Source organism: Oncorhynchus mykiss, chromosome 25 (assembly GCF_013265735.2).
Source record: "Oncorhynchus mykiss isolate Arlee chromosome 25, USDA_OmykA_1.1, whole genome shotgun sequence".
Taxonomy (NCBI): domain Eukaryota; kingdom Metazoa; phylum Chordata; class Actinopteri; order Salmoniformes; family Salmonidae; genus Oncorhynchus; species Oncorhynchus mykiss.
The window spans coordinates 5,463,366-5,475,585 of NC_048589.1; the positions used below are offsets into that span (position 1 = coordinate 5,463,366).

A 12,220-nucleotide genomic window follows, 5' to 3' on the forward strand; every position below is an offset into this window, starting at 1 on the left:
AGAAGACTAGATTAGTCAATAGTCATGTAGTACATATTGAAAGACGTGGGACACTGAATTTAGCTCTCTGATCATCAATATTGGACATTGTGCCTCCTCTTCTTGCAGGTGTTGACAAGATGAACTCAGGGGAGGTCCATGTGTGGCTGAAGGAGGCCAGAGAGCTGCGTAAGCTAAAGCCTCAGGGTGTCGACTCCTTTGTGAAGTGGTGAGTAGAAGACAGGTTTAATAGAATGGCGTATGAGGCATGTATGGTAACATACACGAGTTTAGCGGGTGTAGCAAAATGCTTGTGTTTCTAGCTCTGACAGTGCAGTAATATCTAACAATAACACAACATATACCCAATACACACAAATCTAGTAAAGGAATAGAATTAAGAACATAAAAATACACGGACAAGCGATGTCAGAGCGGCTTTGAATGAGATACAGTAGAATAGTATAGGATAACGTAATTTCAAATGAGATGGGTAATGAAAGATATGTGGACATTATTAAAGTGACTGGTGTTCCATTTATTAAAGTGGCCAGTGATTTAAAGTCTATGTATATACAGTTGAAAACAGAAGTTTACATACACTTAGGTTGGAGTCATTAAAACTCGTTTTTCAACCACTCTGCAAATTTCTTGTTAATAAACTATAGTTTTGGCAAGTCGGTTAGGACATCTACTTTGTGCATGACACAAGTCATTTTTCCAACAATTGTTTACAGACAGATTATTTCACTTATAATTCACTGTATCACAATTCCAGTGGGTCAGAAGTTTACATACACTGAGATGACTGTGCCTTTAAACAGCTTGGAAAATTGCAGAAAATTATGTCATGGCTTTAGAAGCTTCTGATAGGCTAATTGACATCATTTGAGTCAATTGGAAGTGTACCTATGGATGTATTTCAAGGCCTACCTTCAAACTCAGTGCTTCTGGTTAACATCATGGGAAAATCAAAAGAAATCAGCCAAAAACTCAGAAAAAAATTGTAGTTCTCCACAAGGCTGGTTCATCCTTGGGAGCAATTTCCAAACTCCTGAAGGTACCATGCTCATCTGAACAATAGTACACAAGTGTAAACACCATGGGACCACGCAGCCGTCATACCGCTCAGGAAGGATATGCAGTCTGTCTCCTAGAGATGAATGTACTTTGGTGCAAAAACTGCAAATCAATCCCAGAACAACAGCAAAGGACCTTGTGAAGATGCTGGAGGAAACGGGTACTAAAGTATCTATATCCACAGTAAAACGAGTCCTATATCGACATAACCTGAAAGGCCGCTCAGCAAGGAAGAAGCCACTGCTCAAAAAACGCCGTAAAAAAAGCCAGACTACGGTTTGCAACTGCACATGGCGACAAAGATCATACATTTTGGGGAAATGTCCTCTGGTCTGCTGAAACAAAAATATAACTGTTTGGCCATAATGACCATCGTTATGTTTGGAGGAAAAAGGGGGCGACTTGCAACCCGAAGAACACCATCCTATCCGTGAAGCACGGGGGTGGCAGCATCATATTGTGGGGGTGCTTTGCTGAAGAAGGGACTGGTGCACTTCACAAAATAGATGACATTATGAGAAGCAAAAATACGTGGATATATTGAAGCAACATCTCAAGACATCAGTTAAAGTTAAAGCTTGGTCGCAAATGGGTCTTCCAAGTGGACAATAACCCCATGCATACTTCCAAAGTTGTGTCAAAATGGCTTCAGGACAGGAGTGTATGTAAACTTCTGACCCACTGGGAATGTGATGAAAGAAATAAAACTGAAATAAATCCTTCTCTCTACTATTATTCTGACATTTCACATTCTTAAAATAAATTGGTGATCTTAACTGACCTAAGACAGGGAATTTGTACTAGGATTAAATGTCAGGAATTGTGAAACGGAGTTGAAATGTATTTGGATAAGGTGTATGTAAACTTCCTACTTCAACTGTATTTTTGAATTTTTTATTTTTATTTTACCCTTTTTTCTCCCTATTTTTTGTGGTATCCAATTGTTAGTAGTTACTATCTTGTCTCATCGCTACAACTCCCATACGGGATCAAGAGAGACGAAGGTCGAAAGCCATGCGTCCCCCGAAACACAACCCAACCATGCTGCACTGCTTCTTAACACAGTGCGCATCCAACCCGGAAGCCAGCCGCACCAATGTGTTGGAAGAAACACCGTGCACCTTGCGACCTGGTTAGCGTGCACTGCGCCCGGCCCGCCACAGGAGTCGCTAGTGCGCGATGAAACAAGGATATCCCTACCGGCCAAACCCTCTCTAACCCGGACGACCTCCCGGTCGTGGCCGGCTGCGACAGAGCCTGGGCGTTAACCCAGAGTCTCTGGTGTCACAGCTAGCACTGCGATGCAGTGCCCTAGACCACTGCGCCGCCCGGGAGGCCTAACTGTATTTTATAATGTAAAAACATTCTGGGCTAACAATTTTGAAATAATACATTAATAAAAAACTAAAGACTGCAGTTTCCTCAGAGCAAGAAGCGAGGCAGGATGTCAACGCCATTTTCACGACTCTCCATATTTTGTTTCAATTAATACTTTAAATGTATTTATTTTACCTTTATTTTGACAGGGAGTCAATACCAATGTGAAATGTAAACCAGAGATAGAAAACAAACACATTATTCAGGAAAAAGGTTCTCAATCAGCCATCTGAATTTACTCAATGCCATCCTGGATTAAATAGGCTAAATTATCAATGTGTGAGTGAATTATCTTCACTTTATGCCCTACAATTTGCAAACACTCTGATGAGATCATCATGTCAATACCACCCGGAGCTTGGTCTCTCTCTGCAACTGCATTTGTACCACTCACAAACGCAAGTGGGCCTACACTTGATGTCATGCTTCCAAAATATCAAACTCTTGAATGACTCCGCTCATTTATTGACAATGGGCAACAGGTACAACACATTGGGCAACAGGTACATTGTTATGCTTTTATTGTTGGTCTCTGGTAATGTGCGACCAAACCCTGGGCCTGTAGATACCCTGCAATCTCTACCGACTCCCTATGATTTTTGAAAACAGAGCAGGTTTTGGCCTCTGTTAATCTCAGAAGTCTATTTCCAAAAATAGACATGATTAGAATATGGGTCAATATGACAAATGCAAAACTGGGTAATCAACAGAGCAGTGTTATTCATAAAGCCACCAGCAACCAGAACCACAAACAAATGGTTACAAAACCCGTTGCGCACCAGAGAAAACGTGCACTTACAATAAACAATTCCGCACAAAGACATGGGGGGAAAAGAGGGTTAAATACACAACATATCACGAGGGAAATTGAGACCAGGTGTGTGACAAGACAAAACAAATGGAACATGAAAAGTGGATCGATGATGGCTAAAAGACCTGGCGACGCCGAGCACGGTCCGAACAAAGAGAGGAACCGACTTCGGCAGAAGTTGTGACAGTACCCCCCCTTGACGTGCGGCACCGGCCTCGGGGACGACCCTGGGGGCGAGGAGCAGGGTGATCCGGACGGAGACGGTGGAAGTCCTGCAGCATTGAAGGGTCCAACACGTCCTCGACTGGAAACCAGAACCTCTCGTCCGGACCACACCCCTCCCACTCCACGAGATACTGAAGGCCCCTCGCCCGATGCCTCGAATCCAGTATGGATTGAACGGAGTATGCCAGGGCCCCCTCAATGTCCAGAGGGGGCAGAGGAACCTCCCGCACCTCAGACTCCAGGAGAGGAGACCAGCCACCACCGGCCTGAAGAGAGACACATTGAACGAGTGGTTAATACTGTAATCGTGGGGAAGCTGTAACCTGTAACACCTCGTTCACTCTCCTCAGGACTTTAAATGGCCCCACAAACTGCAGGCCAAGCTTCCGGCAGGGCGGGCGTAGGGGCAGTTTTCAGGTCGAGAGCCAGACCCGGTCCCCCGGTGCTTACACCGCCTGCTCAATGTCCGCGTCCAGCTCGCACACCACCGGCGCTACCAGGCAGGAAGCCGGAAGAATGGGAGTATTATGCATGGGCTGCTCCTCTGTGTCATACAGCCGGGACAGTGCATCTGCTTTCACATTCTGGGAGCCTGGTTTGTAGGACAGGGTGATAACAAAACGGGTGAAAAACATGGCCCACCTTGCCTGACGAGTGTTCAGTCTCCTCGCTGCCCGGTTGTACTCCAGATTGTGGTGGTCAGTCCAGATGAGAAAAGGGTGTTTAGCCGCCTCAAGCCAATGTCTCCACGCCTTCAAGGCCTTGACGACAGCCAACAGCTCCCAGTCCCCCACGTCATAGTTTCGCTCCGCCGGGCTGACCTTCTTTGAGAAGAAGGCACAGGGGCGGAGCTTCGGTGGCGTACCTGAGCGCTGAGAGAGCACAGCTCCTATCCCAGCCTCGGACGCATTCACCTCAACTATGAACGTCAAAGAGGGATCCGGATGGGCCAGCACGGGAGCCGAGGTAAACAGAGCCCTCAGGTGACCAAAAGCCCTGTCCGCCTCAGCCGACCACTGCAAATGTACCAGGCCCCCCTTCAGCAGTGAGGTAATGGAAGCCGCTACCTGACCAAATCCCCAGATAAACCTCTGGTAGTAGTTGGCAAACCCTAAGAAACAAATGCACAGGATTGGAATAGTCTACAATCCATGCTTCATCTAGAATGTTAGTGCCAATAAATAAATGTAAAATATTGATGGGGGTTACAGAGGAGAGTAAATGATTTTTTTGTCATGTTGTATTGTTGTATTTTAATTCTGTAATGTATTGATTGTTGCTGCTTTCTTGGCCAGATCTCCCTTGAAAAAGACACTCTGGGTCTCAATGGGCTTTTCCTTGTTAAAACCTCACTAGGGTATGTGGGACGCTTTTGTCCCACGTGGCCAACATCCAGTGAAATTGCAGAGCGCCAAATTCAAATACAGAAGTACTCTATATAAAAATTCAGAAAACATACAAGTATTTTGACATAGGTTTAAGATTAACTTCTTGTGAATCCAACCACGGTGTCAGATTTCAAAAATGTTTTACGGCGAAAGCATACCTTACGATTATTTGAGAACATCACCCAGCAGACAAATCATTACAAACAGTAACCAGCCAAGTAGAAGAGTTACACAAGTCAGAAATAGAGAGCAAATGAATCACTTACTTTTGATGATCTTTATATGGTTGCACTCAGAATACATTAATTTACTCAATAAATGTTTGTTTTGTTCGATAGTCTCTCTTTATATCCAAAAACCTCAGTTTTGTTTGTGCGTTTTCTTCAGTAATCCACAGGCTCAAACGCAGTCACAACAGGCAGACAAAAAATCCAAATTGTTTCCGTAAAGTTCATAGAAACATGTCAAACGATGTTTATATTCAAGCCTCAGGTTGTTTTTAGCCTAAATAATCAATAATATTTCAACCGGACAATAATGTCGTCAATTTAAAAGGTAAACAAGAAAAGCACTCTCTCGGTTGCGTGCATGAAAAACCTCTGTGACACTGCAGGGTCCACTCATTCAGACTGCTCTTACTCCCTCATTTTTCAGAATACAAGCCTGAAACTATTTCTAAAGACTGTTGACATCTAGTGGAAGGCATAGGAACTGCAAATTGAGTCCTAAGTCAATGGATACTGTAATGGCATTGAATAGAAAACTACAAAACAAAAATAAATCCTGAGTGGATTTTTCTCAGGTTTTCGCTGCCAAATCAGTTCTGTTATACTCACAGACACTATTTTAACAGTTTTGGAAACTTTAGAGTGTTTTCTATCCAAATCTACCATATGCATATCCTATCTTCTGGGCCTGAGTAGCAGGCAGTTTAATTTGGCACGCTTTTCATCCATAATTCCGAATGCTGCCTCCTACCCTAGAGAAGTTAAATAAAGGTTTGAGATTATTCCAAGTGTAAGGTGTAAAAAAACAAAGCTCATTTACCTAATAGTAGAAAGCAGATCATTCAATCGACGTTCCTACCGGTCCTAGACTATGGAGATATCATCCATATGAATGCAGCTGCCACTTCACTAAAGCCATTAGATGCGGTTTACCATAGTGTACTACGTTTTATTACGGGTGACAGGTTTAGTACACATCACTGCATTCTCTACCAAAAGAGCTGACCCCCTTTGTCACGTAGCTCCATTCATTGCTAACATTTTATATATAAAGCTCTTTTTCAAAAACAACCACTGTACCCAACATCATTGTTAACCTTTAGACGTATGAGTTACCATACCCGGTCTCAGGGATGGCTAACTCGGGGAAAGTCCTTCGGTCTCCACAGAGTTAGAAAGCGAGAGGCATTTTTTTCTCAGCTTCTTAATGAACTCATGTGTTATTTTTTTATGTTAGCTTATCATCTATCCAGATGCACAGATATTTGCAAGCACAGACACCATATGCTAAAGTCATTAGCGTAATTTTAATGTGCGATAGAAAACAAAATGATTGCATTTTCTACGTCAGTTACATGTTGCCTGACACAAGCAAGAAGAGTCGTCAGAAGACGCGGGTGGTGAAGAAGAGCCAAAAGCCTGTGTATAACCACGCCATGGTGTACGACGGTTTCCGTGCCGGAGAGGTCAGAGAGGCTTGCTGCGAGCTGACTGTGTGGGACCACAACAAACTCTCCAATCAGTTCCTGGGAGGGGTACGCCTCAGTCTGGGCACAGGTGATTGTTAAGCACCATTTTGTCATGATGCTACTTGTGACAAATGTCTGTGATAGTACGTTTGTAAATTTGTTACGAAAGGTAATCAATTTCCATGGCTGAAGCACTAAAAACATAGTTAACAACTGAAAAAGAAAGTATGAGATGCTACCATAGTTCGTCTTTGATTTCGGAATAGAAGTTGTTCACTCAATATTTTTGCAATGGCTTACTTTTCTGAAATGCCTTACTTTTCTGTTTGATTCCAGGACAAAGCTATGGCAAAAACGTGGACTGGATGGAATCTGTCAATGAGGAAATTCAACTTTGGGAAAATATGCTATCAAGTCCAGATGCTTGGGTGGAGGGTGAGATCCCCCTTCGTTCCTCTATGACCCCGAGGAAGTAGAATAAATCAGTGCCGGGAGCGCAGCGTAGCGGTAGTGCTAGAGTCGAACATGCGCATATTTCCATGAGCAACACTTTTCAACTTTCTACCCTCTTCAACTGTACCCCATAATCTACATTCTCACTTTTCTGAATAAAGGAAAACAAATATATCAGGAGGATGAGGTTCGGTAAGAGGTAATTACTGCTCAGAACCTTTTTCTTGTGATAGAGAGTCTTGATTGTGATTAATCAAAGTATAAAGAATTAGAATTGCAATGCATATTTTTTTCAGTGTATTTTTTTATTCACTTATACTTTACTTACAGTACCAGTCAAAAGTTTGGACACATCTACCCATTCCAGGGTTTTTCTTAATGTTTACTATTTTCTACATTGTAGAATAATAGTGAAGACTTCACAACTATGACATTTTTATTTTACCTTTATTTAACAAGGCAAGTCAGTTAAGAACAAATTCTTTTTTTACAGTGATGGCCTGTTCAGGGGCAAAACTACATATTTTTACCTTGTCAGCTCAGCGATTCAACCTTTCAGTTACTGGCCCAATGCTCTAACCACTAGGCTACCTGTCACGCCAAAACATAACACATATGGAGTCATGTAGTAACCAAAAAAGTATTAATATATTGAAGATTCTTCAAATGAGCCACCCTTTGCCTTGATGACAGCTTTGTACACTCTTAGCATTCTCTCAACCAGCTTCACCTGGAATGCTTTTCCAACAGTCTTGAAGGAGTTCCCACATATGCTGAGCACTTGTTGGCTGCTTTTCCTTCACTCTGCAGTCCAACTCATCCCAAACCATCTCAATTGGGTTGAGGTTGGGTGATTGTGGAGGCCAGGTCATCTGATGCAGCACTCCAGCAGTCTCCTTCTTGGTCAAATAGCCCTTACACAGCCTGGAGGTGTGTTGGGTCCTTGTCCTGATGAAAAACAAATGATAGTGGGACTAAGTGCAAACTATATGGGATGGCGTATTGCTGCAGAATGCTGTGGTAGCCTTGCATGTTGTGTGCCTTGAATTCTAAATAAATCACAGACGGTGTCACCAGCAAAGCACCCCCTCACCATCACACCTCCTCCATGCTTTTGGGTGGGAACCACACATACAGACATCAACCCATCACCTTCTCTGCATCTCACATAAACACTGCAGTTGGAACCAAAAATCTCTAATATGGACTCATCAGACCAAACGACAGATTTCCACCGGTCTAATGTCCATTGCTTGTGTTACTTGGCCCAAGCAAGTCTCTTCTTGTTATTGGTGTCCTTTAGTAGTGGTTTCTTTACCGAAATTAGACTGAAGGCCTGATTCACAAAGTCTCCTCTGAACAATTGATGTTGAGATGTGTCTGTTACTTGAACTCTGTGAAACATTTATTTGGACTGCAATTTCTGAGGCTGAGACAGGTTCGTCATAGCGCTTGATGGGTTTTGCGACTGCATTTGAAGAAATGTTCCATATTGAATTACCTTCATGTCTTAAAGTAATGAGGGACTGTCTTTTCTCTTTGCTTATTTGAGCTGTTCTTGCCATAATATGGACTTGGTCTTTTACCAAATAGACGTATCTTCTGTATACCACCCCTACCTTGTCACAACACAACTGATTGGCTCAAACGCATTTAGAAGGAAAGAAATACCACAAATTAACCTTTAACAAGGCAGGCCTGTTAATTGAAATAAATTCCAGATGACTACCTCATGAAGCTGGTTGAGAGAATGCCAAGAATGTGCCAAGCTGTCATGAAGGCAATGGGTGGCTATTTTGAAGAATCTCAAATTAAAATATATTTTGCTATGATAAAAACTTTTTGGGTTACTACTACTTCAATATTATTCTACAATGTAGAAAATAGTAAAAAATAAAGAAAAACCCTCGAATAAGTAGTTGTGTCCAAACTTTTATCTAGTACTGTATATCTTGTCATTTCCCAGGGAGTGTGTCTGTTTTCAAATTATGTAAATTGTCAGGGGAATTGCAAGATTATGTTATAATCCTTGTATTGCATTATAATGGTTGATTTATTCGACAGAATAGAGTATTCTGTTAATTATTCTGTGTGTGTTCTGCTGAGGATGCGCCTCTGAGAAAACACGGACAGAGGCGATTTACGATGTCTTTGGGTGATCAAACCTAAAGATCATTCCAGAGATCATGAGTTAATGTTTCTGCTCTATAACCGTACAAGGGAGAGATGGTTCTAGTTTAACCACCACAAAGTGTAAAAATAAAGTTATGTTTGTAAAATGGTCACCGGCTTTATTTACCTTTTTTGTACGGTACTGCATAATACATTATTGTTCAAATCTAGTGCTGACTGAACTAATGTGGGACAAGGGCAGAATTGTGCTGACTTTACACGGAACATTGCGAGACAGAATCTGGGACCAGGATGACATTGTTTCACAGGATGAAAGAAAGGTCAATTGGATAACAAAGCAAGCACTCTATCATGTAGTAAGTGTCTTCCTTTATGTGCAATCAGTTAATGCATTACCCTGTTTATCTCTCAATACCACTAGGATGATTGATGCAAGTGAAGTTTGGTCTAGTGCTGTAGGTTGGTTATCTTGGAATTCAGCATGTCACGGTCTTCCTCCTCTTCATCTGAAGAGGAGAGGCGAGAAGGATCGGAGGACCTAAATGCGGTGTGGTATGTGTTCATGATGAATATTTAATTAAAGAAAGTACTGAATACAAAAACAAATAACGACTGTGACGCTATCATAAGGACTGTGCTGACACAAGCAACTAACATAGACAATCACCCACAAACAAACAGTGAAACCCAGGCTACCTAGGTATGATTCTCAATCAGAGACAACTAATGACACCTGCCTCTGATTGAGAACCATACTAGGCAGGAAACATAGAAATCCCCAAATCATAGAAAAACAGACAGACTGCCCACCCCAACTCACGCCCTGACCATACTAAATAATGACAAAAACAACAGAAATAAAGATCAGAACGTAAAACAGCAGGTAATAATTCTTCAAGTCATTACAATGTATTGAGTGTATTTTCCAATTCTGGGGTTCATTTGACTAACAGTGTATATTAATATTTCAGCGTTAGTGTATTGTTTTATGGCAGCCATCTTTGATTATTTGAATCTTTTTTGAATCTGTTTGTGTAAATGGTTTAAATCTCAGTTGGTATACTCAACATTGGCATTCCAAAATACTTCAAAACACATTCACAGCTGTAATACGCTAAAAGATCAACTTGTACCAAAATGAATTGAAGAGAAGAGTATGGAGAAGGGAAGGAACTGATCGTGATCCGAAGCATACCACCTCATCTGTGAAGCATGGCTTAGGCATGTATGACTGCCATTGGACCTGGTTCCCTTGTATTTATTGATGATATGAATTCAGAAGTGTTTAGGGCTATATTATCTGCTCAGATTCAGCCAAATGCTTCATAAATCATTGGATGGTGCTTCACAGTGCAGATGGACAATGACCTGAGCAAACTGTAAAAGCAACCCAATACTTTTTTAAGTCAAAGAAGTGGAATGTTCTGCAATGGCCAAGTCAATCACCTGACCTGAATCCACTTGAGAATGCATTTCACTTGCTGAAGGCGAACCTGAAGGAAAAATACCACAAGAACAAGCAGGAACTGAAGACAGCTGCAGTAAAGGCCTGGCAGAGCATCACCAGGGAAGAAACCCAGCATATGGTTGAATGTCACCATGTAGCAAAATAAATGCTCCATTGTCAAATTCGTGTTCATGTCAGTTCTTTCAGTTTTGCTCAAATGATTGTGTTGTTAGCGTTAGCAAATTATGTTATTCTTCAATAACACAAACTCCAAAGAGAATCGGGGGAGAAAATAGGTTTATTCAGAGAGGACAAATCAAGATGTTATGCTGGGAGTCAGATGTTCAGTCTCCCTGTCCTAAGCTTTTCCCCCAGAATAAAGGAACAGGATGCAATTTATAACCCCTCCACACTAGCCAGGGGTTGACCAATCAGAAGTCCTTGCCACATCGCCAAATAACAAGTATCTCACTCCTTGTACAGACCAATGAAAATGTAGAACATGTTGCTTTGAGATCAGGAGTGACATTCCACAGATTCTAACAGATGTTGAACTGAAACCCAACTCCTATTACCATTCCATATTGACCATTAGTACTCTCACTTTTAGTTTAGTCCTCTCAAACTCTCATACTCTGCGTTGTGTAGTTATCTTCAAAATATTCTTACATTAGTGTCTGCCTCCATTTCAGAAAAGCCTGCCTTGGGGGAGGGACAGGGCCAGAGCACGAAGCACTGCCCCACACAAGTTGTAGTCCTCCAGAGACTGGAAAAATGTTTCAGCTTATATATTTAGCAATGAATCCACTGGTAGGAGCATTGCTGAAAGAAGTCCAATGTCTCTATCGAACAAGGACTACCATATCTTCACGCACAAAAATGTATAATGCGAACAATATCACATAGAGCCTTCACGAAATGCCACAAATAGGAGAAAATGTATGTTCAGTTCTCACAATACACCGGAAGCTGTCAGCCTGCATCGCCCAGACCTGACTTCCCCCTGGGAAATTATGTGTGAAACATATCTGACTGACATAGAAATGGCTCGGACATGATGAAAACAAACCCAGATTCTCCCAGGGTGAATGTCCCTTTAAATTGGGACTTTATCAACGAGAATTGATACTCCTCTGGATCTTAATTAAGGAGTAGGCTTACCAAAACCTTTCACTTTCTGTTGCTGATAGGTGAGTTTCTTGTAAAAAACTGATGTTGGCATAATTATTTTTTAAATAAAAAGCAGCTGGATCATGAAGAGAGCCTGAGTGGGCTCCCGAGTGGCGCAGCGGTCGAAGGCACTGCATCTCAGTTTAAGAGGCTTCACAACAGTCAAATCCAGGCTGAATCACAACCGGCTGTGAGTACCATACGGTGGCGCACAATTGGCCCAGCGTTGTCTGAGTTTTGCCGAGGTAGACCGTCAATGTAAATGATAATCTTTCTTAACTGACTTGCCTAGTTAAATAAAGGTTAAATAAATAAAGAGCAGGGGTAGTATAGTGACTTGTAACATCAATGCAACATCCGTCTGCTCTAGGCACTGGTGGAGCCAAAGCAAGTGCATCCATCTATCTATTCAATTGACTTTTCATGTTCAGTTGGCCCAGCTACATTTATTTTACATTCCA

General features: G+C 41.9%; 1 protein-coding gene across 2 annotated transcripts in view; it reads left to right on the plus strand.

The window, feature by feature from the left end:
• The window catches only part of si:ch211-266g18.6 (synaptotagmin-like protein 1), a 53,972-nt gene extending 46,552 nt beyond the window's left edge, over window positions 1-7,420 (plus strand). For both annotated transcript variants that reach the window (XM_036962781.1, XM_021584357.2), the window contains exons 14-16: window positions 109-208; window positions 6,439-6,644; window positions 6,893-7,420. In XM_036962781.1, the coding sequence (XP_036818676.1) occupies window positions 109-208; window positions 6,439-6,644; window positions 6,893-7,032 (446 nt within the window). In that variant the 3' untranslated portion in view covers window positions 7,033-7,420. The remainder of the gene's footprint in view (window positions 1-108; window positions 209-6,438; window positions 6,645-6,892) is intronic.
• Window positions 7,421-12,220: the final 4,800 nt, after the last annotated feature.